We start from the raw sequence: 25,954 nt of genomic DNA on the forward strand, positions 1-25,954 counted from the left end.
GATGCATCTGATTGGCTCTTCGGGCCAACTATGACGAGGTGGATCAGCAGCGGTCGGGTTTTTGTGGACCACAAGCATGGCGATCAAATTGGCCATGTGAGATTTGCTGAGTACAATAATATACCAAAAAACTCTAGGAGGTAAGTATGGTTTGTACACTGCAATGTATGTTTCTACACAATTCATAAACTAACATGTCTGTGGTCCTGGTATCTTGAGAATGTTTTGAAAACGTGTTTGTCATATTTTGCAAACGAAGCTAGCTAGCTAGCCAACCAACCAACCTCTAACGTTTGCTATCTAAACCTTGACAAACGGACAGTAGTAATACAATGCTAAAAAGAGCTAGCTAGCTAACAATATAATGCATTGTTTGCATCTACCTGTTTGTAAATTAAATTGTAAGTGAGTGTGTATTGGATAGGTTGATTGTCATGACACACCATCTCACAGACACTCAAATATTATATTGTTGGCTCCAGGTGGTAAGTAATTGCACGGTAGGCAGTGATTCATAACTCCAAAGACGAGGACATCTTTACGTTGTAAAAAGCCTTGTCTATGGAGTTGTAAATCAAGGTAGTTAGGTTTGAAACTGTCATTAGCTCCTTAGCTGTCTTCAAAATGTGCTGCATATCATTTTCCCTTTCCAGAGATGACACCGACTAAGAAGACCCCAAGCGTGAAGGTGGAGGTGTCTTGTTATTGTATATTATGTCGCAAGGTCTACCTGAAAAATGTAAGATATCTTATTATTGGTATAACCATATTTCCCAGAACAGAGCACATTTCAACTGGATTACTTGTACAGTGTTGGACAGTATTTTATAGGCGATAACAAATTATAATTGTCCATACAATATTGGCTACTGTGTCATAGATACTGTGATTTGGTTTAGCGATTCCAGGCTGAAGCCAATTGCATGCTGTTGATTGGCATTTTTCACTATTGCCAGGTCTTGAGAGATGTTATTCAAGTTCAGATTTAAAAAATTATTCTCCTAACTATCCTACAGGATGCGCACAAGCACATGCAGAGCATGCTACACCACCGAGAGCTTGAGAATGTGAAGGGCAGGTGAGATTCAATTCCCAACCATACAGGTCTTTTGTGAACTAATAACCTAGCTTAATGCAGACATGTCTAATAATTAGTACCACGTCCCTACAAAAAATTATGCTTTCAAGTGTAAAGACTGACTCTTACTTGGTAGTGGTTAGTTCCACACACCGTCTAATTTCCATTTCCAGACCTGATATTACGTTGATATGCATTATGTTTTAATTGTAATATCAATTGTTCTTCCTGTTGTGAGAACATTTTTCCACTCAGGGCACCATTGGGAATGAAACCCTGGTCTCAATTGGGCTGCCCCGAGTAACTAAAAGTTCATAAATAAATAATCACTATTAGAGAAATAAGCATGACCAGGACTAGAGAAATAAGCATGACCAGGACTAGAGAAATAAGCATGACCAGGACTAGAGAAATAAATATGGCCATTTAACAAACATTTGAAAGCATTGGCAGGACTAGAGAAATAAGCATGGCCAGGACTAGAGAAATATGCCACCCCTCCTCTTCCCCAGGGATTGTAGGCACTGGTGCAAAGTGTGCAAAGTGTCCTCTCAGGGTTTGACTGAGTACGCCGAGCACATCTCCACCCAGTCGCACGGAGACAAGATTAAGAACCCGCCACGGAAGACTAAGCCTATGTATGTGGAACAAGACCTCGACGCAGAGCTGCTCTCCAAAGTCAGGGAAAGGAACAAAGAACTGCATAAGATGGAGTGAGTTCCATGTTTATTACATTGTCTCTTCATTTTAAACAACAGGAGACCTGAGAGTACTTGGTAAAATGTAAATTGTTGTGCCAGTTGAACAAATTATTACAGATTCCTTGATATAAAGCCGCTACATACACTACATTGTCTTTGTCGTACAAGACATGAGATACTAGAGTTTGCTTAGCGAAGAAGCCATTCTTTTAGGAATGTGCATCTTTCCTTTCAAGACAATTCCAAAATTATCTTGATACATGGGATATGATACATTTCAGTTTAAAGGATTCTGTGCGATTCATTTGATTAAAGGAATGAATCGATGCCATTCGATAGGATTACGATTCGATGAACTAACATTTGTTGCACTAACACAAATTTTCCATTCTAAATGAAAATCTAGAGCTGATAGAGCTCATGAGCTGGTCCTCTCTCTGTGTGTGTGTGTTAAGGATATGACTAGGGATGCAAATATTGGTCCATTGTCGAATAAACACCCCCATTAACCGGTTAAGAAAGGGTTAAATACTTTTATTCCGGTAAAACACCATTTTCAACAGCACACTTGATTAAAAAATAACCTGGCAAATGACATTGGATGTTACTCAACTAATAAAGCACAATGTTGCGCAAGCCATTTAACAAACATTTGAATGCTCAAGGTGACATGCATGATCAGGAATAGGCCTACCTCTTGTTGGTCAGCGCGCGAAGCTGAGCACTGTTTGACTATGCTACTGATATTGCCTGGGGTTGATGCCAAATGACTTGTAGATCAATGACTGTCAACACAATTACTTGCTTAGTTCGACAATGAAGGAGAGGACACAGTTGTCACAAAAGAGGAGGTATTTTTGGAAGGTAAAAAATAAAGTAATTTGAGCAACACAAAAATTATGACCCGGTGATTCGTAATGTTTGAGTCGATGTTCTGACCGATGCATGCTACATTTGGATCGCCTTGGGTCCATGCTACATTTGGATCGGTTTGGGCCCTGCGGGCCAACGCACTAATTTCTTAAAAATTTGAACCAGGAACCGATGCCTTTTGTTAAATCCCTACTGGCTTCATTTTGAACGTCATTCCGTTTGTCTTCCAACATAGGAAAAAGAAAAAGAGGAAGAAAAAGAAACTAAATCTAAAAATGGAAGCGCAGCAAGACCCGGAAAAGCAGAAAGCTCCCATGCGGAAATGTCCCAAGCAGCCAAAGGGACAAGCACTGAAATGGATACCGCAAGTAGCTAAACTAAAATTAGCTAAATCGAAAACACCCAAAACACTTTCCAAAGAGAAGAAACCCCAGCAGAAGACATCACAGCCACTCAGTGGTAAGATGGTACAAAACAAGGAGAACCGGCTCGCCTGTAAACTCAAGTCTCTGCCCCCCAGTCAGCCAGCCACACCGCAGGGGCAGAGTGGAGCTCAGCCTCCCTGGCCAGAGTTTAGGAGACCCCCAGGTGGAACATGCCACCCCTATAGTGAACAACACACCCAGTCCACATTGTCCCAGCCCCATCAAGTTGGCAGTGATGACAATCCTCCAATTTCTGGCAGTCCTGACATCCAGAGCCTGGGCACTAGTGTCAGAGGAAGGGGCTTCAAAGCTAGCAGGCCCAACACATTTCATAAGAACCTTAGAGGAGCCGGAGTAAATCCTGTGACGCTACCACGAGGCCAGCTGAGGTGGCCTAAAACCAGCCAGTTGGGTTACGAATTCTATGGGCAGGCATCCAGAAAGACCCAGGATATGGACTTCACTAGTGATCACCTACCTCCAAAAGGAGCAATCATCTTCAGCCCAGGGGAGAGAGACTCTGGTAGTACCACTGCCCCCGTCTCTACCTCCAGCTCAGGTCCCTCTGGTCAGGGTGACGGCGACAAGGGCCGGATACGGAGCGTGGACGTCACTGTGATGCTACGTCAGGTCCGGAGAGCCCTGGGGGTGAGGGAGCCCCCAAGAGCCTCTTCCGTCACCCCGACTCTCACCACAACTCGAGGCCATTGCAGGGGGGCAGAGGTCGAGGCCGAGGAGGGCCTAACCAGAAGGACACAGAGGACCAAGCGCGGAGAGGCAGCCACACTTACCAACTCCAGCTCCCCAGTCAGCCAGTTCAAAAGCCTCCCCTCCACCATCACCTCCCTGCAGTCCTCACAGGTTAGCACTACCAGATCTGTGGCTTCAAGTGAAACTTGGCCTCTCCCTGGCAACCAAGCTAAACGAAGATCAACCCGATACCCCAAGGTAGAGAGAACCAGTAACTCGCAACCGACCAAGGAAGGTGAGGGATTGGCTTCAGACACATACGGTCCGGTTAGCAGCCAAACCAATCCTCAGGAAGGTTCAACTGTGCCCCGATTGAGCAACCTTCCACGACCTACCTCTCTGAAGAGGGACTTGACCCGACATATCAGCAAACCCGGAGCCCACGAGCCTAACCTGAATGCAGCTCGCCGGATACGGAAGGGCGAGGGAGAGAAGGAGACTGGGACAGGGGCAGGGCTCAAACCCACACTGAAGAAGCTGCTCAGTTCCGCGGGGTCACAGAGGAAGGTCAACTGGAGGGAGATGTACCAGGAGGCCAACCGGAAGAAGCAGGAGAAAGTCAAAGGCATGCCCAGGTGAGGGAGGGCAGCACTTAGGACTGGTTTACTAAACCCAGGTTATGTCTTGTCTTGGACAAAAACATACTTTCAATGGATATTCTTCATTTCTAATGGATGGTTTTTAGTCCATGACCAGGAAAGCAATTAGATTATTCTGGACAACTGTATTTTTTTTAAACAATGCCGTTTAAGACTAAGATAAGATCAAACTGTCTCTTTTGACTGTTGCTCTGGGAGCATGCATCTGTGTTACTCACTACAATATTATCTGTAATTGGAAGGTAATGGTTTCATGTTGCAGGTTTGGTATTGAACTGGTGAACCCCCTCTCTGACCCAGAGGGCCTGGCCCTGGATGAAGACGAGGACCTCCCCCTAACAGAGGGCTTCCAATGGGAGTCTGGTTTCCCTGACGGAGCCCCGCCCCCTGCAGCCCTACCCACTCCCTCTCTCCCACAGGCAATGCCTGCTAGTGATGTCATCAGAGAGCAACCGTCAGAGGCTCGGACGCTGGGATCGGAGCAGCCTAGCACTGTGCTACGGGATAGCAGGTTATCCCGAGCCCCTCAGTCTTTATGTGTGAAGACTGAACCAGAGCAGTACAGGGAGGCAGGAGTGGACAGTGAGCAGAGACAGTTGAATACAAAGAGGAAAAAGAAGCGGAAAGTGGTAAGGGGAGGAGTTATTAGACAATCAGGCTGCTACTTTTCCTGCTTCTTTCAAGTCTATTGATGTTAACAAATGTGCCAGCTAGTGTTCACCCTTCTCTTTTCCTCGGTCTTTGTCTCAGGATAGTGACTTGTTAGACACCTCTGGTGTGGATCAGAGTGGGAAAAAGCAAAAGATTAAGTCAAACAGCGGTAAGTTGTCACTTAACATTTGTGGTACCGTCCTTCCTGAAATATGCACATATTGTTACTTCTGTGTCTACATTATAATCGGTTCTACCCCGGGTTACCATAAAGAACGAGCCCGGTATTGTCACTGGACCTATTGTAAAGAGTGCGGATAGTAATTGCATAGCTTTAGATTCTATCCCTGTAACCCCACTGAACTTAATGATTTTTCGTCTTAAATTCAGCCAATTTGACGACCGCACATAGACCAAATACCCATTGGCGTTATCTCCAACTCCGGCTGCTTTCAGGAGTACTTGCTGTTGCTCACTAGTCAGTGAAAAAAATGTCTGAACAGCTGCACTTACCCCGGAATGAGCCGGGGGGCAGAGGGCTCAGGCACCACCCGTGGCCACATGAGCCGGGGGGCAGAGGGCTCAGGCACCACCCGTGGCCAAACGAGCCGGGGGCAGAGGGCTCAGGCACCACCCATGGCCAAATGAGCCGCATTGGGAACGAGGTTAGGGGGTTTTCACCGCCAAATTTATTTGTTGTCAGATTTACCTCTCGGCTTGCTTGTATTGTTGTTACTCGGGTCCATTACCGGTGCCTGGGGTATGGGTAGCCATGACTACAAGCACTGCAAAGTGAGCGGAATTAGATTAATTGAATTATCTCCGCCCATGTGGAGGGTTGGTCCGCCGTCCCTGCAATAGCAGTTTTGGCTCAGCTCAAACCAAGTTTATTCAATCCACTGAGTGCTTCAGCTGCAAACACAACATACAAGTCACACAAGCACACATTTATACCTTCCGAGTAGGCGGAGTCATCTCCTTGCATGTCTAAGACGGTCCTTCTCTGTTGTTGGTCAGAAACACAGTAGGCTCCTCTTACTGGTATTGTCAGGACCCTCATGGAAGTGTGTGAGGGAGAGGACTGTAATCAGATTGTCTTTAGGCTGGTTCCGCAGCAACTGGCCTGCCTTATTAAGAACTGAAACTAGACTGTTGCCCTTTGCCTCCCTCCTTAGAAACATTTATATTCAACAATAGCATGTTTGAGCAGAATATTAACTTTCTGCTCTTCCCCTTTTTCCTCACTAACTTTCCTTACAAAGTTCCTCTTTGCCCTTCCTTGACCCCCAACATATACATTTCTTATCTAAAGTAATCGCCAAGTTCTGGTATGTTTAACATGACTAAGTATATTTCAAGCTAGAATCCAACGGTTTATAACTTTGCAATAGAGATGTCAACGTCGGCAATTTTTTTCTTTGCTCCATGTTCCATATCACTGTTGTAACTCATTTCCATAGTCAGTCGGTGTGATTCTGTGAGTGCATCTCAATAGTCCGAAGTGTCTTTCTTTCCTTGTCTCCCCTCCTTTACCTGCACTGTGAAAGATTTGGGAAGGGGAAAGACACTTCCCAGTATTGTTGAACCGGGAATTGGAAAGACACTCCCCAGTAGGGTTGAACCGGGAAGGGAAAGACACTCCCCAGTAGGGTTGAACCGGGAAGGGGAGAGACACTCCCCAGTAGGGTTGAACCCGGGAAGGGGAAAGACACTCCCCAGTAGGGTTGGACCGGGAAGGGGAAAGACACTCCCCAGTAGGGTTGGACCGGGAAGGGGAAAGACACTCCCCAGTAGGGTTGGACCGGGAAGGGGAAAGACACTCCCCAGTAGGGTTGGACCAAGGGAAAGACACTCCCCAGTAGGGTTGGACCGGGAAGGGGGTTGAAAAGAAAGACACTCCCCAGTAGGGTTGGACCGGGAAGGGGAAAGACACTCCCCAGTAGGGTTGAACCGGGAAGGGGAAAGACACTCCCCAGTAGGGTTGAACCGGGAAGGGGAAAGACACTCCCCAGTATATTGCTTTGACATGTCCTGTGTTTTCCAGTCTTTGCTGATGAAGGAGATGAGACTGGTAAAGACCCCCACATTAGACTATTGAGGTTCACACTTTGGCTGTGTGGTCGTTACATCCAGACTTACTCCATTCCCTGTTCTGTAGAGAATGTCCAGGTGGACCAGCTGCTAGCTGTGTCTCTGATGGAGGAGGAGCTGAGCGGTTCCCTACAGAGCCTAGACACCTCCCTGATCCAGGCCCGCAACACCCTGCAGGTCGCCTACACAGAGGTGCAGCGCCTCCTACTGGTCAAACAGCAGGTACTACGCCCGGGATGCTCACTACATCTACCTGGGTTGTGATCAGTGGGGATGAAAGGGAAGGAACCGGAGGTTCTACCTGAATTTTTATTAAGACACACATAGGAACGACCCTGAACCCGACCCTGGTATAGAGGATGAATAGATGAAGTGTGGCATCTGTTTCACTTTTGTTGTCTGTGTTGCAGGTTACCACAGAGATTAACGGTCTCCGAGCCAAGCGTATTGAGATCCTGCAGGGGATGCAAGGGGCAGTGGCAGCAGCTACGGTGCCTACCCAACACCCTTCACTCCTTCCTCTGTCCAACCTCCGTATCCCCTCCCCCACTGGGCCCACCTCTGCGGCACCCTTGTCGCCCTATCCCAATCTGACCCCGGCTTACCACTCCACCCCCTCTGCCATACCCATCCTAAACCCCACCCCCTCCACCTCAGTGAACCTGCCTGTCAAAAAAGAGCCTGCCTCTCTCAACAGCCAGTCTCGCGCCACCCCCTCGTGCAGTCCTGTCATTTCCTATCCCCTCGTGAACCCTCGCTCCACCACCCCTGTCCTCGTTCCCTCACCTCTACCCATCCCCATACCCGCCAAACCCCCTTCCACCACAGTGACCCTTCCTGCAACTACACCACCTGCTGTTGCGACACTCGGCCAGCAGAGGGTGGTGGGTAGCTCCACCTCACTGTCTACCAGCACCAAGCAGCTGAGTGGAAGGCAAAAGAAGCAGAGCAAGGAGGCGGCCACCAGGAGGACCAACTCAAAGCAGGAAGACATTCAAGACCAGAGTTCAACGGCCAGTTCCACCACCAGTGACTCGGAGGACTGGGAGGACCAAGAGGGGCTCACCCTCACCTCTGTCCACCTCGCACAGGGGCGGAAAGACCCTCTATTGGGGCAGGAGAAGGACGGGGGTGAAGGGGGTGACGAAGGAGACAGCGACTGCTACGTCGAGACAGTCACTGTAGAGCGCCAGCTGAGATCCAACATGGACGTCGTCGCCATTGATGACTCGGACGTCGAGGAGGAGCCGGAGGCCATTGTTCCACACACCCCTGCTCCCGCACAGCTCCCCTCCACCTCTCCTGCCCCACTTAGGTCTGTGTGTGTGGAGGTGAACTCTAGCGGTACCCAGACAGTCAGGGTTAAGGAGGACCAGAAGGACATCAAACTAAAGGACACCAGCTACGGGTTAGTCTCTTTACTGTACATTTACCATAAAGGAATAAACAATAATAAACAAGGACCTAGGTATCAATAACAGTAATGGAAGCTAAATTGTTTGATAATTGCTAGATCAGTGTTTCCAGGCGTTATGTTATCAGAGTATCAACCCACATTGTTGCATTAGATTCCTCTTTTGAATGCAATGCCCCCCCCTAATGTGAAATACCTGTGGTTTCTGTTTCCCCAGCAAAATTAAGTTACCCCCTGTAACTGTGAAAGAGAAACATAGTCCCCCAAGTGAGTTACCTGCTTCATATGTCCACTTCCACCATTTTTTGGGCTGAAATGAAAATTTGTCAATTAGTCATAAACGTTGGATGTTAATGCCGCGCAGCGTGAGTGTATTATATGTCTGTCTGTTTGTAGGCCAGTCTACACGGTGTACGAGTTTCTGTCTGTTCCATAACTAGTGTTTGTGATATGGCTCCGTTTCCTGGTTTTGACCCTCTATCTCTCCCCCCTCAGAGTGTGCCGACGTGGCTGAGGAGCAGGAGCCGTCTCTGGGGAGCTTCGAGGGCCACACTGGCACCGTCCATGACCTCCAGATCCATGGGGGCTTCCTGTATACATGTTCAGGGGATAACACAGCACGAGCATATTGCCTAGTGGTGCGTATAGGACAGGGGTCTTACACATTTTCTTGCCCAGGGACCCCCTTGCAGGCAATTAAGACCCCCCCCCCGACAACCGGTGACCCAGAGACCCCCGTTATACGTTAGCAAAATTTCACATCTTGTCTTATTATCTCAGGTGATTGATAATGGCAAGGAGAAGTAATCAACATTTTAAAATGAATCGATTTGGTAGATTGTTTTTCAATATTTTGACCTACCCACATTGTAATTGCAGGTAGTCTGAACTCTAACATGGCTTATTAGCTAGAAAGGTAACTCAAAACACATGTTTGCTAAAACAAAGGTTTGCCATATGTTGGTACAAAGTTTGGACACGTAACTCAAGGGTTTTTCTTCATTTGTACTGTTTTCTACGTTGTAGATTAATGGTGCGACTTCAACTATGAAATAACATGGAATCATGCAGTAACCAAAAAAGTGTTAAACAAATAAAAATGTATTTGAGATTCTTCAAAGTAGCCACCCTTTGCCTTGATGACAGCTTTGAACACTCTTGGCATTCTCTCAACCAGCTTCACCTGGAATGCTTTTCCAACAGTCTTGAAAGAGTTCCCACACATGCTGGCTGCTTTTCCTTCACTCTGCGGTCCCAAACATCTCAAACCAACTCAATTGGAATGAGGTCGGGTGATTGGGGAGGCTAGGTCATCTGATGCAGCATTCCATCATTCTCCTTGATCAAATAGACCTTACACAGCCTGGAGTTGTTGGGTCATGTCCTGTTGAAAAACAAATGATAGACCAACTAAGTGCAAACCAGATGGGATGGCGTATCACTACAGACTGCTGTGGTAGCCATGCTGGTTAAGTGTGCCTTATATTCTAAATAAATCACTGACAGCGTCACCAGCAAAGCATCCTCACACCACCTCATCCATGCTTTACGGTGAGAACCACACATATGCTGAGATTATCCGTTCACCTACTCGGAGTCTCACAAAGACATGGCAGTTGGAAACAAAAATCTCAAATTTGGACTCATCAGACCAAAGGATAGATTTCCAATGGACATTCCATTGTTCGAGTTTCTTGGCCCAAGCAGGTCTCTTCTTATTGATGTCCTTTAGTGGTGGTTACTTTGCTGCAATTCGACCATGAAGGCCTGATTCCCACAGTCTCCTCTGAACAGTTGATGTTGAGATGTCTGTTACTTGAACTCTGTGAAACATTTATTTGGGCTGCAATTTCTGAGGCTGGTAACTCTAATGAACTTATCCTCTGCAGCAGAGATAACTCTGGGTCTTCTTTTCCTGTGGTGTTCCACAGTTTCATCCTAGCGCTTGATGGTTTTTGCGACTGCACTTGAAGAAACTTTAAAAGTTCTTGAAATGTTCTGGATTGATTGACCTTCATGTCTTAACCTCTCTGGGGTAGGGGGCAGTATTTTGACATCCGGATGAAAAGCGTGCCCAAAGTAAACTGCCTGTTACTCAGGCCCAGAAGCTAGGATATGCATATAATGGGTAGATTTTGATATAAAACACTCCTCAGATAATCGCATGGTGTGCTTTCGCCATAAAGCCTTTTTGAAATCTCACACAGCAGCTGGATTAGTTAAGCTTTATTTTGATCTATTACACTTGTGATTTTATGAAAGTTAAATATTTATAATTCTGTAGTTTGAATTTCGTGCTCTGCAATTTCAACAGATGTTGGCCAGGTGGGACACTCCCGTCCCACCTGCCCATAAGAAGTTAAAGTAATGATGGACTGTCATTTCTCATTGCTTATTTAAGCTGTTCTTGCCATTATATGGACTTGGTCTTTTACCAAATAGGTCTATCTTCTGTATACCACCCTTACCTTGTCACAGCACAACTGATTGGCTCAAACTCATTAAGATGGAAAGAAATTCCACAAATGAACTTTTAACAAGGCACACCTGTTAATTGAAATGCATTCCAGGTGACTTCCTCATGAAACTGGTTGAGAGAATGCTAAGAGTGTAAAAAGCTGTCAAGGCAAAGGGTGGCTACTTTGAAGAATCTCAAATATAAAATATATTTTGATTTAACACTTTTTTTGTTTACTACATGATTCCATATGTGTTATTTCGTAGTTTTGATGTCTTCTATTATTCTACAATATAAATTTGATTTGACTAACAGGCAGGCTTTAAATGCTGAGATACTGTATTTTTGTCCCTGGGGTGTTAAGAGCAAAGCGTGCCAAGCTGTGTTTGAGGGCCACACCAACAAGATCAACTGCCTGCTGGTGTCATCTCTGCCCGGCCTGCCAGCACGTCTCTACACCGGCTCCAGTGACCTCACCATCCGCTGCTTCAGCATCAAGGTACCACACCCCTTTCATCACACCGTGCCTTCAGAAAGTATTCACACCCCTTGACCTTTTCCACATTTTGTTGTGTTACAGCCTGAATTTGAAATTGATTACGTTTAGATATTTTCGGTCGCTGGCCTATCCACACTACCCCATAATGACATCACAATACCCCATAATGTCAAAGTGGAATAATATTTTTAGATTGTTTTTTTTACCATTTAATATAAAATGAATGCTGAAATGTTTTGACTCGCACTGTGTGCAATAATAGTGTTTACCATGTTTTTTTTTATTTTTTATGACAACCTCATCTCTGCACCCACACGCATACAATTATCAGTCGAAGAGTGAATTTCAAACAAAGATTCAACCACAAAGACCAGGGAGGTTTTCCAATGACTCGCAAAGAAGGGCACCTATTGGTAGATGGGTAGAACATTTTAAAAGGAGACGTTGAATATCCCTTTGAGCATGGGGAACTTTTTAATTACACTTTGGGTGGTGTATCAATAAACATACAGTCGTCCTTCCTAACTCAGTTGCCGGAGAGGAAGGAAACTGCTCATGATTCACCAAGAGGCCAATGGTGACTTTAAAAGTTTTAGAGCGTTTAATGGCTGCAATAGGTAGTTGACTGGTCGATTGTTTGGTCGATAGGCTGTTGGTTGACCGAGATTTCTTTAGTCAAGCAGTCGCAATGTTTATTTTTTATGTTGTATAAGACACCTGTCTGATTCGCGCCTGTCTCAGTGGACTAGACCATTGTGGAGGCCACAGGGATGGCATAGTCATCACTAAGACATGTTGTACTGAAATTGTATGTGAGTTATATTATGTAAAAAATAATGGTGCCACACAAATAAATCAAATGTGCTTTCTCCCGTGTTGGATATGTTCGCTGTCCGCAGTTCTGAAACATGATCTTCAGTGCCCTGTAGAATTGGCACCTTTCCCTATGTTGCTATGTGCATAATAGCAAATGGTTTATTTTACATGTATTTAACTAGGCAAGTCAGTTAACCCCTCTGGGATATGTGGGATGCTAGCGTATCCAAAAAAAAGTATTTTTAAAAATTGTTACGGCAGACTGATATTACTTATTTATTGAGTGTTTACTCTTTTCCAAACAGACAGAAAAGGTATATTGTAATTTAACAGCACCAGTTTGTCACACTTAATATGCACACAACTCTTATAGCCTATAGCCTCCTTGTTCTTACAATTATTATTATGATGATGATCTTTGTAATAAGTAATGCCGTTATTGTTAGTAGGCTTAGTATAGCAGCCTTGTATAACCACCATCGAGCTGTAGGCCTCAGAGAGCATCCTGTTTAGTCTCTAATACCGTAACTTACTTAGGCCTATATTTCAATATATAGTCTACTGGATCATTTGTTAATTCCATCACACAGAATACGAGACATTCACGTTTTGAAATACAATCAAGCATTTTTAGTTTAAAAATTAAATAACCAAAGGGAGCGTTGAATAATTAGCCTAAACAAAAGTAAAACGCAATTCACAAATCCATGCAGCTGTTTTTAGTCTGCTGTAATAAAGGCTTTATATATTATAAACATGTTTTTATGACTCTCTTGTACACTTAGTGTTTACACTGTTCCAAATTGTCAGAAGAAATAATATCGTAATCTAACAGCAACAGCTTGGGACACTACTCACACAACAGCTGTTTCCTATACCCTCCTTATCATTCATCTCCAGTCATTTCCACAACCAAGTCAAATATCTCCCACAGATGACTTCCCTTTTTTTTCTGAGCAACCAGTAAACATTCTCCCGTTTTCAAGTGTTTTTTTCACGTCCTCCGCATCCATTTTGCTGTCACGTGTTTGTTTTTTGGTGTTTGTTTATCGATGTGATGAAGATATGCTATAGGTCAGGCGCTATTGGTCACATGCATGCCATGCGTATTTGTTTCACGTAAAGAGAGCAAGGTTTGAGGGAATAGGGAATGTTTTTCCTGAACAAATTAGGGATTATGGTAACAACTTTTCATTCAGAAACAAGTAAGAAACTAGATGGCTGAAATTGTTGCAGCTTCAGCACAGAGAGAGCAATTAACACTTGCTGTGGTGCCTTCACTGCAGTAGGGAGGAGAGCGAGACAACGTGTGCCAATCACACAGGCACTCGCTATAAAAAAAAAAAATGTTTTACTGTGACCATCAGGCTCTTTCTTTAGTCATTTGTGTCTTAATTATTTAATCAAACAATGTGCTTAAAGCATCAGACAAGCTCAGCGCATATGTCGTTGGTTTTATTCAAACACATAAGGTGTCTGTCTATACGCCTGAAGGTACCACGTTCATCTGTACAAAAAAATATTACGCATGTATAAACACCGTGGGACCACGCAGCTGTCCCCCCCCGGGGACAGCCTTAGTGATAGGAGAAAACAGGATCAACAACATTGTAGTTACTACACAATACTAACCTGATTGACAGTGGGAAGAAGGAAGTCTGTACAGAGTAAAAACATACCCAGAAAGACGGACGGGGGTGCTTCTTCGAAGTTTTGACTCGGGGCAGTTGATCTTGTTCAGCAGGCAGTTGATCTTGTTGGTGTGGCCCTCATATTTCTGGTCACTTTGTCATTATGATGTATTTTGTGTAGATGGGTCATCTTTTGATTTGAGAATTATCTTCCTATACATCACCTACCCTCTCCTTACTGTATATATTGTCCTCATCTTCCTATACATCACCTACCCTCTCCCTACTGTATATCAGTGGTCCTCATCTTCCTATACATCACCTCCCCTCTCCCTACTGTATATCTCTGGTCCTCATCTTCCTATACATCACCTACCCTCTCCCTACTGTATATCTCTGGTCCTCATCTTCCTATACATCACCTACCCTCTCCTTACTGTATATATATTGTCCTCATCTTCCTATACATCACCTCCCCTCTCCCTACTGTATATCTCTGGTCCTCATCTTCCTATACATCACCTCCCCTCTCCCTACTGTATATCGCTGGTCCTCATCTTCCTACACATCACCTACCCTCTCCCTACTGTGTATCTCTAGTCCTCATCTTCCTACACATCACCTACCCTCTCCCTACTGTGTATCTCTGGTCCTCATCTTCCTACACATCACCTACCCTCTCCCTACTGTGTATCTCTGGTCCTCATCTTCCTACACATCACCTACCCTCTCCCTACTGTATATCTCTGGTCCTCATCTTCCTACACATCACCTACCCTCTCCCTACTGTATATCAGTGGTCCTCATCTTCCCTATACATCACTTCTCCCCTCTCCCTACTGTATATCTCTGATCCTCATCTTCCTACACATCACCTACCCTCTCCCTACTGTATATCTCTGGTCCTCATCTTCCTATACATCACCTAACCTCTCCCCTACTGTATATATATTGTCCTCATCTTCCTATACATCACCTCCCCTCTCCCTACTGTATATCTCTGGTCCTCATCTTCCTACACATCACCTACCCTCTCCCTACTGTATATCTCTGATCCTCATCTTCCTACACATCCTCACTCTTCCTCATCTTCCTACATCACCTACCCTCTCCCTACTGTGTATCTGTCCTCATCTTCCTGATCCTCCCTCTCCCTATCTTCCTCATCTTCCTACACATCACCTACCCTCTCCCTACTGTGTATCTCTGGTCCTCATCTTCCTACACATCACCTACCCTCTCCCTACTGTATATCAGTGGTCCTCATCTTCCTACACATCACCTACCCTCTCCTTACTGTATATATATTGTCCTCATCTTCCTATACATCACCTACCCTCTCCCTACTGTATATCTCTGGTCCTCATCTTCCTATACATCACCTACCCTCTCCCTACTGTATATCTCTGGTCCTCATCTTCCTACACATCACCTACCCTCTCCCTACTGTGTATCTCTATCCTCATCTTCCTACACATCACCTACCCTCTCCCTACTGTGGTCCTCATCTTCCTACACATCACCTACCCTCTCCCTACTGTGTATCTCTGACCTCATCTTCCTACACATCACTGTATATATGGTCCTCATCTGTCCTCATCTTCCTATACATCACCTACCCTCTCCCTACTGTATATCTCTGGTCCTCATCTTCCTACACATCACCTACCCTCTCCCTACTGTATATCTCTGGTCCTCATCTTCCTATACATCACCTACCCTCTCCCTACTGTATATCAGTGGTCCTCATCTTCCTATACATCACCTACCCTCTCCCTACTGTATATCTCTGGTCCTCATCTTCCTATACATCACCTACCCTCTCCCTACTGTATATCTCTGGTCCTCATCTTCCTACACATCACCTACCCTCTCCCTACTGTATATCTCTGGTCCTCATCTTCCTATACATCACCTCCCCTCTCCCTACTGTATATCTCTGGTCCTCATCTTCCTACACATCACCTACCCTCTCCCTACTGTATATCTCTGGTCCTCATCTTCCTATACATCACCTCCCCTCTCCTTAATGTATATATATTGTCCTCATCTTCCTCCTTTCCCTCTTCAGTCAAAGAAGTGCCTTGAGCAGATCTCTCTGTCCGACCGGGTGCTGTGTCTGCACATTCACTGGAACATCCTGTACGTAGGCCTGGCAAATGGATCTGTGGTCAGCTTTGAAGTCAAGGTGAGTGTGTCTAAGCCTGGAGTCCAGGTCCTGAAATCATAAAGCATCTCAGAGTAGGTGTGCTGATCTGGGATCAGGCCCCCCTTATCCATATTATTTTATTCTCTCTCCATTACGATCAAAAAGGCACAACCGATCCTAGATCGGCACTCCTTCTCTGAGACGCTTTGATTGGTCCACTATTCAACATGGTAGTTCCTAGTTATAGCTTGGATCAGAATATGATAAACAGTTCTCCTCTCCCCTGCAGACCCAGAGGCAGCTGGATGTGTTTGAGTGCCACGGCCCACGGGGGGTGAGCTGCCTGGGCACGTCCCAGGAGGGAGCGCGGCGGGTGCTGCTAGTGGGCTCTTACGACAGCACCATCAGCGTACGTGACGCCAAGAGCGGTCTGCTGCTGCGCTCACTGCAGGGCCACACTAAGACCGTCCTCTGTATGAAGGTGAGGAGTCGGGTAGTTGATATGATCTAAAATAGAAATCTTATCGTGTGTCACCACTGTGTCCTTGGGTCCAGTGTCAGGGGTCAATTCCATTTGAATTCAGTCAATTGGGGATTCCTACACTGATCCCGGGTCAGCATTCCTACGCTGACACGGCATATTTCAGGGTTTGTTCTCCTGTAGTTGTCTGAATGTGATGCAATCAGTGTTTTATTCTCATTTTGGACACGAGTTAACACTTGGCATGTTAATGTAACGTTAATTTGTTGGTGGTCTTGAACGGACAACTCTGACTCTGCCTGTCAGGTATGATCATTCTTTCCCCATTTGTCTGATGTCAGGTGGTGAATGATCTGGTCTTCAGCGGCTCCAGTGATACATCTGTCCACGCCCACAACATCCACGTGAGTGTCTAACCCCTCCCATCACTTTCCTTGTTCACATAATCATCGTAACACATTCATTCCCATATGACAGAACAGTCACATAATCTGTGGATGTAGTTGATTTATTTGATTTCAGTCTTTTTGGTTGACATCTTCCTCGCTCCCTCTGTGTCTGTCCATGCGTAGACGGGTGAGCTGGTCCGTATCTATAAGGGTCACAGCCACGCAGTCACAGCTTTAGCCATCTTGGGGAAGGTCATGGTGACAGCCTGCCTGGACAAGTTGGTGCGTGTCTACGAGTTACAGGTGGGTCTGCCTCATCCTACTCTCCTTCAATGGCTTTATCCACTCACTCAGATTACTAGCTTATCTGTCGCTCTCTGTCTCGCTCTTTCTCAATTCCATTCAATATGCTTTATTGGTACATATTGCCAAAGCTTACTTTGGATATTTACAATATGAAAATAATAAGAATCAAAATTGTCAACGGGACAACAGTAACAACAATAACCAAGGGTCAAAATAACCATACAATAACAATAAGCATACAGTATAGGACATGTGCAGGTTGGTTGGTCTGTCAGACACTGTCCCTCATCTGATGGCAGGCAGCAATGTAGTGCGCTGCCAACCCACTGCGTCCTCCCCCAACAGGACAGGTTGCCTACTCTCATCAGAGAGGTCTTTGAAATCTTGAATAAGGGTTTCAAATTTGGGGAAATGACACTATCTAATTGTTTTATATTTTTGACGTTTTGTCAGGAAATGCAGCTCTGTTCTGCTGTGATGCGGTGGTTGCACAGCCTTTCCTTTACAGGGAGCTAAGTATTCCTGTGTCTACCCTTCTCACTGGCAAGGCTGTGCTCCCTGAGCCTGTACTTTGTCAAGGTTTTTCTAAGGTTTTGATCAGTAACCATGGTCAAATAGTTAGCAACGGTGTACTGTCGATTTAGGGCCAGATAGCACTGCATTTTTCTTTGTGCTTGTGTTTCCCAATAAGCAATGTAGTTTTGATTGTGTTGTAATTTGTTTTATTAGAACAGGTTTGTGAACACAACCCCAGGACCAGCTGGATTTTATTTTTTTTATTTTTATGTTTTACCTTTTATTTAACAAGGTAGGCTAGTTGAGAACAAGTTCTCATTTAAAACTGCGACCTGGCCAAGATAAAGGAAAGCAATGCAACACAAACAACAACAACAGAGTTACACATGGAATCAACAAACATACAGTGAATAATACAATACAAAGTCTATGTACAGTGTGTGTAAATTAGGTAGAATAACGGAGGTAAGGCAATGAAAATAGGCCATAGTGGTGAAATAATTGCAATTATAGCAATTAAACACTGGAGTGATAGATGTGCTGAAGATGAGTGTGCAAGTAGAGATACTGGGGTGCAAAGGAGCAAAATAACAGTATGGGGATGAGGTAGTTGGATGGGCTAATTACAGGTGGGCTATGTACAGGTGCAGTGATCTATGAGCTGCTCTGACAGCTGGTGCTTAAAGCTAGTGAGGGAGATGGGAGTCTCCAGCTTCAGTGATTTTTGCAGTTTGTTCCAGTAATGGGCAGCAGAGAACTGGAAGGAAATGCAGCCAAAGGAGGAATTGGCTTTGGGGGTGAACAGTGAAATATACCTGCTGGAGTGCGTGCTATGGATGGGTGCTGCTATGGTGACCAGTGAGCTGAGATAAGGCGGGACTTTACCTAGCAAAGACTTATAGATGACCTGGAGCCAGTGGGTTTGGGGACGAGTATGAAGAGAGGGCCAGCCAACGAGAGCATACAGGTCGCAATGGTGGGTAGTACATGGGGCTTTGGTGACAAAATGGATGGCACTGTGATAGACCGCATCCAATTTGCTAAGTAGAGTGTCGGGGGCTATTTTGTAAATGACATTGCCGAAGTCAAGGGTCGTAGGATAGTCAGTTTTACGAGGGTTTGTTTGGCAGCATGAGTGAAGGATGCTTTGTTGCGAAATAGGGAGCTGATTCTAGATTTAATTTTAGATTGGAGATGCTTAATGTGATTCTGGAAGGAGAGTTTACAGTCTAACCAGACACCTAGGTATTTATAGTTGTCCACATATTCAGTCCGAACTGTCCAGAGTAGTGATGCTAGGCGGGCGGGAAGTTGTGGGCAGCGATCGGTTGAAGACCATGCATTTAGTTTTTCTTGCATTTAAGAGCAATTGGAGGCCACGGAAGGAGAGTTGTAATGTCATTGAAGCTCGTCTGGAGGTTAGTTAACCTGTTGCGTCGAGCCATCCCGGATCCGGGATCGTGAATACAGCCTCAAGCTCATTACCATAACGCAACGTTAACTATTCATGAAAATCGCAAATGAAATGAAATTAATATGCTAGCTCTCAAGCTTAGCCTTTTGTTAACAACACTGTCATCTCAGAATTTCAAAATATGCTTCTCAACCATTGCAAAATAAGCATTTGTGTAACAGCTAGCGCACCTAGCGTAGCATTTAGCGTTAGCATTAGCAGGCAACCTCTTCACAAAAACCAGAAAATCATTCAAATAAAATCATTACCTTTGAAGAACTTCAGATGTTTTCAATGAGGAGACTCTCAGTTAGATAGCAAATGCTCCGTTTTTGCTGAAAGATTTGTTTAGGAGAAATTGCTCCGTTTGGTGCGTCACGTTTGGCTACCAAAAAAAAACGAAAATTCAGTCTTCAAAACGTCGAACTTTTTTCCAAATTAACTCCATAATATCGACTGAAACATGGCAAACGTTGTTTAGGACCAATCCTCAAGGTGTTTTTCACATATCTCTTCATGATATATCGTTCGTTGAAAGCCTCCTCTCTCCTCTCAATCAGTGGATGACTGCGTGCAGCTTGTAGATTACGCAACAATTTACACAAAGGACACTGGGCGGACCCGTGGTAAATGTAGTCTCTTATGGCCAATCTTCCAATGATATGCCTACAAATACGTCACAATGCTGCAGACACCTTGGAGAAACTATAGGAAGGGCAGGCTCATTCCCGGCGCATTCACAGCCATATAAGGAGACAATAGAAAACAGAGCTTTGAAAATTCTGCCCATTTCCTGGTTAAAGTATCATCTTGGTTTCGCCTGTAGCATGAGTTCTGTGGCACTCACAGATAATATCTTTGCAGTTTTGGAAACCTTAGTGTTTTCTTTCCAAAGCTGACAATTATATGCATAGCTGAGCAGCTTTTCGTGACAAAACATTGAGCTTAAAACGGGCACGTTTTTTTATCTATAAATTAAAAGAGCGCCCCCTATATCCAAGAAGTTAACAGTGTCCAAAGAAGGGCCAGAAGTATACAGAATGGCGTCGTCTGCATAGAGGTGGATCAAAGAGTCACCAGCAGCAAGAGTGACATCATTGATGTATACAGAGAAAAGAGTCGGCCCTAGAATTGAACCCTGTGGCACCCCCATAGACTGCCAGAGGTCCGGACAACAGGCCCTCCGATTTGACACACTGAACTCTGTCTGTGAAGTAGTTGGTGAACCAGGCGAGGCAGTCTTTTGAGAGTCGAAAGCCTTGGCCAGGTCGATGAATACCATTGCACAGTATTGTCTCTTATCGATGGCGGTTATGATATCGTTTAGGACCTTGAGCGTGGCTGAGGTGCACCCATGACCAGCTCGGAAGCCAGATTGCGTAGCGGAGAAGGTACGGTGGGATTCAAAATGGTCTGTGATCTGTTTGTTAACTTGGCATTCAAAGACCTTAGAAAGGCAGGGTAGGATAGATATAAGTCTGTAGCAGTTTGGGTCTAGAGTGTCTCCCCATTTGAAGAGGGGGATGACCGCGGCAGCTTTCCAATCTTTGGGGATCTCAGACAATACAAACGAGGTTGAACAGGCTAGTAATAGGGGTTGCAACCATTTTGGCAGATCATTTTAGAAAGAGAAGGTAAAGATTGTCTAACCCGGCTGATTTGTAGGGGTCCAGATTTTGCAGCTCTTTCAGAACATCAGTTATCTGAATTTGGGTGAAGGAGAAATTGGGTAGGCATGAGCAAGTTGCTGTGGGGGGTGCAGGGCTGTTGACCGGGGTAGGGGTAGCCAGGTGGAAAGCTTGGCCAGCTGTAGAAAAATGCTTATTGAAATTCTCTATTATTGCGTATTTATCGGTGGTGACACTGTTTCCTAGCCTCAGTGCAGTGGGCAGCTGGGAGGAGGTGCTCTTATTCTCCATGGACTTTAGTGTCCCAGAACCTTTTGGAGTTTGTGCTACAGGATGCAAATTTCTGTTTGAAAAAGCTAGCCTTTGCTTTCCTAACTGTCTGTGTATATTGGTTCCTAACTTCCCTGAAAAGTTGCATATCTCAGGGGCTATTCGATGCTAATGCAGAACGCCACAGGATGTTTTTTGTGCTGGTCAAGGGCAGACAGGTCTGGAGTGAACCAAGGGCTATATCTGTTCCTGGTTCTACATTTTTTGAATGGGGCATGCTTATTTAAGATGGTGAGGAAAGCACTTTTAAAGACTAACTAGGCATCTTCTACTGACGGAATGAGGTCTATGTCCTTCCAGGATGCCAGGTCAATTAGAAAGGCCTGCTCGCAGAAGTGTTTTAGGGAGCGTTTGACAGTAATGAGGGGTGGTCGTTTGACCGCAGACCCATTACGGACGCAGGCAATGAGGCAGTCATCACTGAGATCCAGGTTGAAGACTGCAGAGGTGTATTTGAGGGCAGGTTGGTTAGGATGATATCTATGAGGGTGCCTGTGTTTACAGATTTGGGGTTGTACCTGGTAGGTTCATTGATAATTTGTGTGAGATTGAGGGCATCAAGTTTAGATTGTAGGATGGCCGGGGTGTTAAGCATGTCCCAGTTTAGGTCACCTAACAGCACGAGCTCTGGAGAAAGATGGGGGGGGGGGGAAATCAATTCACATACGGTGTCCAGGGCACAGCTGGGGCAGAAGGTTTTGGATGAGGGGACTCTTTTCTATGCCCAACTCTTGACATTGCAGGGCTTGGTAATGATATGAGAGGCGGTCACTGTATTTTAGATGTTTCTAAAACTTAATTGCTCTTTTTTTGAGTTATTATTATTATTATTATTATTATTATTATTAGTGGATTTTGGCCTAATTCTGCCCTGCATGCATTGTTTGTCGGACATGTAGGAAAATCTTACAGAACTCTGCATACAGGGTTTCAATTGGGTGTTTGTCCATTTGGTGAAATCTTGTTTTGCAAGAGTACCCCACACCTCACTGCCATAAAGTGCAATTGGTTCAATGACACATTTGATTCGTTTTAGCCAAATTGTAATAGGTGTTTTTAATTTGAATTTGTTTTTTAATAGCATAGAATGTCCTGTGTACTTTCTCTCAGTTCATTCACTGCCTCATTAAGGTGTCCAGTTGAGCTTATTTTTAAACCTAAGTGATTGTAGTGTGTGCAGTATTCTATATATTTTGTACCAATTGAGAACTTTGGTCTAGTTCCCTGAGATCTGGATCTTCTCTGGAAAATAATTAATGGAGTCTTTTTGAAGTTTACTGCCAGGGCCCAGGTCTGGCAGTACTGCTCTAGCAGGTCCAGGTTCTGCTGTAGGCCATGTGCTGTGGGTGACAGCAGGCATAGGTCATCTGCGAAGAGTAGGCATTTAACCTCTGAATTGTGGAGACTAACACCAGGGGCTGAGGATTTTTCTAGAATAGTGGCCAATTCTCTCTCCGTCTGTCTCTCTCGGTCTCCGTCCGTCCGCCTCGCTTTCGCTCTCTCTCCCCTCTGTCTCTCTGAAACAAATCATATTTGATTTTAAAGTGCAACACTTAATAAAAGAACACACACAATATAAGATGGTGAACCATCTCTGTCCTGCGATCCTCTCTTTCTGTCTCTCTCTCCTCCCTCACTCAACCCCTCTCTCCGTCTCTCTCTCCTCCCTCCCTCAACCCCTCTTTCTCTCCACAGTCCCACGACCGGCTGCAGGTGTATGGGGGCCACCATGACATGGTGATGTGTATGGCCATCCATAAGAGTGTGGTAAGTGAGCTTGTTTAGTCAGCCCAGAAGCCAACCCTCCTGCCTGTGGGCCTAGAGGCAATATGAACAACATCTACATTCAGTACATTGGAAAGGGGACTACTGTGAATGCATTGTACAGTTGATAGAATTTACAAAATTGAAAAAGTTGTGGACAATAAACTACTCTTCTCTCCTGATGCAATGTAGATCTACACAGGCTGCTACGACGGCACCGTCCAGGCCGTGAAACTCAACTTGATGCAAAACTACCGTTGCTGGGTAAGAGAAACACGCTGGGATTTACCAACAGAATATTTCCTATCGTTTTGTCTGACAGGTCATTTTCTGACCTGACCTTTGTGTGCAGTGGCACGGTTGCTCGCTGATCTTTGGCATGGGGGAGCACCTCCTGCAGCACCTGCTCACCGACCACAGCAACCGGCACCTGCAGACCTTCAGGTGTCGCTGGAGGAACTGCGATGCCGCCTTCGCCACGCAAGACTCCTCCCACCTGGTAAGATACAGACAGACAGTAGCTGCTTGGTTTACCTGAATTACAAGACTCCTCCCACATGGTAAGAGACAGACAGACAGGTTTGTAGACACAGGTTGACTAATGGACAAAGACCAACAGTAGCTGCTTGGTTTACCTGAATTACAAGACTCCTCCCACCTGGTAAGAGACAGGCAGACAGGTTTGTAGACAGCCCGGTTGACTGATGAACAAAGACAAACAGTCAACCTGTCTGTCTACAAGACTCTGCCTGAATTACAGATCTTGTTATTACAGATTATTATTCTGTCAGAAATGCAGAATTTGAGAGCTCTTTGTATATAAGGAAGAGAGGGGGTTTATTGTCAATGTTTCAGTACCTTGTCTCCCCCTTGTCTCTACAGGACCTGCCTAGCCACATGCAGACACATGTAGAGATGGACAGCAAGCTGAAAACATGACAGTAGAGAAGACATGCTTTTTCCCCAGTTCTTACTTCTGCGGATGTGTGGTGCTGAGTTGACACGGATCTCTCACCATTAGAATCAATGGCTCCATACATGGAGCTGGGCTGGAATTCTGGCATTCATTCTTCTTGGATAGTAGGAGTTGGGACCCCATTCAGTAATCAAATGTTCAGGAGGGAAGGAGATAGAACTGAACTGTTTTCTTGTTCAGAGTAATTTCTCACTTTGTTCATCCTTTAACCCCCTGCTCTTCCCTGGTAAGAGGACACCAGTACGACTAAAGGTTGTGACATGTTTTTAATGGACCTTGGTTTACAACAGGGATCATCAACTAGATTAAGCCATGGCATGATTTTTCATGAGCGGATTAACATAATTACAAATAATTTGTTGACTGCAAATTGACCGCAAGAAGCCCAAACGAATATATTTGACTAAAACATAATCATTTCAAACCTGGCATATGTTTGTATATGATCACATATATCTCTGTATTATGCCTGGGAATATTGTGGGACAGATTTCCAAAATTAAAACTTGGAGCTGATTGGCTGGTGTTTTAACAGTCTTATGGTCAACAGTCTTATGGTCAACAATTTAAAATAGTAATTTTCAGAACTTGGGGGGGCTAAATAAAATCACAGTGGGCTGCTAGTTGGGGAACCCTGGATTATACCGTTCTACAAGGCTGTGGCTCAACGTCAGCAATTGTGTTGGAACACTTGCTAAATAGCCCATACTGGACACACACACACACTAACACACAGCGTATAGATTATCACTGCATAACCACACTGTAACTGATCTGTTGACATGGGCTGGTCATACATAACTACTATACACAGACTTGTGTAGGGACTTCTATTTCATACATACATTCACACATCTATGGCGCATGTACAGGTTACTGCCAAAGTAAAGGAAACACTTGAGTCAATGAGGGATTCAAAGTATAGTGAAAGCAGGTGCTTCCACACAGGTGTAGTTCCTGAGTAAATTAAGCAATTAACATCCCATGGTGGTTATTTGGGCTGCCTAGGTTAGAAGAGTTCTGGGACTGAAATAGAGGTCTCAAAGGACCATAGGGGGTTTGAAGTGTCTCAGTCACCAGATCTCAGCGCAATTTAACACTTATGGGAGATTCTGGAGTGGCGAGTGAGACAGCGTTTTCCACCACCAACAAGAAAACACCAAAATGGTGAAATTTCTTGTGGAAGAATGGAGCATTCCTCCAATAGAGTTCCAGACACTTATAGAATCTGTGCATTGAAGATGTTCTGGCTCATAGTGGCCCAACACCCTATTAAGATTATGTTGGTGTTTCCTTTATGTTGGTAGTTGCCTGTATGTATTGATATGCTGAGCGTGCACACACATGTACAGCAACAATAGGAACATGTTTTATTAATTCAGAAAAATGTATATGATTTTATTCTGTTAGGAAGGATCATTTTTCCCATTTCAGTGGTGTAAGACAGAGACCAATGCTTACTGTAAAAGCACGGACATAAGGATTATTGACAGTTTTTTTTATTTTTATGGTTTTGGATTTGCTGTGATGTGAGAGACCAACTCCTAACACACACACACGTCTGTTTAGACATGATTTGTCATGTTATTTTCCAGTCTGTATGGAAGGGGCTCACTGTTAAAGCTGCAGTATGTCACTTTTTAGGTCACCTGACCAAATTCACTTAGAAATGTGAGCTAGATCTGTCATTCTCATTGAAAGCAAGTTTTTAGAAGCAGATCTGTTCTATGTGCGCAATTTCTTTGCTTCCCATTAAATTCAGTTTTTGAGTCTTTTATTTTATGTTTTGTACACCAGCTTCAATCATCAATGTACAATATTTTAGTTTATTGAAAAGATATTTCACTGTTTTAAATCGTGTAAGGATCCTCTACACCATACACAGCTTGCTTTGTCAAACTTAAAACATTTTACAACCAGGAAATGGCGGTGCGATTTCTGCATTACTTTTTAAATGTCTAAAAAGGACCACCCGT

The 25,954-nt window shown here is 44.7% G+C and overlaps 1 protein-coding gene across 2 annotated transcripts; it reads left to right on the plus strand.

Annotated features, from left to right (window-relative positions):
* The first annotated feature begins 8 nt into the window (after nt 1-8).
* znf106b (zinc finger protein 106b) lies at nt 9-25,755 on the plus strand. Of its 2 annotated transcripts, none has more exons than XM_024419698.2 (20): nt 9-140; nt 654-739; nt 1,017-1,078; nt 1,591-1,791; nt 2,888-4,402; nt 4,689-5,055; nt 5,177-5,246; nt 7,236-7,390; nt 7,579-8,576; nt 8,800-8,849; nt 9,078-9,220; nt 11,405-11,539; nt 16,058-16,174; nt 16,425-16,616; nt 16,958-17,020; nt 17,189-17,308; nt 22,934-23,005; nt 23,195-23,266; nt 23,355-23,501; nt 23,885-25,755. In XM_024419698.2, the coding sequence occupies exons 2-20, from the start codon at nt 656-658 to the stop codon at nt 23,939-23,941; spliced, it is 4,620 nt and encodes a 1,539-aa protein (XP_024275466.1). In that variant the 5' UTR covers nt 9-140; nt 654-655; the 3' UTR covers nt 23,942-25,755. The 2 variants fall into 2 exon arrangements, with proteins under 2 accessions (XP_024275466.1, XP_042177437.1); XM_042321503.1 differs by having other exon boundaries at nt 1,600-1,791.
* Nucleotides 25,756-25,954: the final 199 nt, after the last annotated feature.

Source organism: Oncorhynchus tshawytscha, linkage group LG05, assembly GCF_018296145.1.
Source record: "Oncorhynchus tshawytscha isolate Ot180627B linkage group LG05, Otsh_v2.0, whole genome shotgun sequence".
Classification (NCBI taxonomy): Eukaryota; Metazoa; Chordata; class Actinopteri; order Salmoniformes; family Salmonidae; genus Oncorhynchus; species Oncorhynchus tshawytscha.

What these genes read in the sequence shown, in the direction of transcription:
- znf106b (XM_024419698.2), top strand. Translation starts at nt 656, where the DNA reads ATGACACCGACTAAGAAGACCCCAAGCGTGAAGGTGGAGGTGTCTTGT. An exon ending in CTTGAGAATGTGAAGGGCAG is followed by an intron (nt 1,079 to 1,590) that starts GTGAGATTCAAT and finishes CCTCTTCCCCAG; the next exon opens with GGATTGTAGGCACTGGTGCA. An exon ending in CGCAAGACTCCTCCCACCTG is followed by an intron (nt 23,502 to 23,884) that starts GTAAGATACAGA and finishes TTGTCTCTACAG; the next exon opens with GACCTGCCTAGCCACATGCA.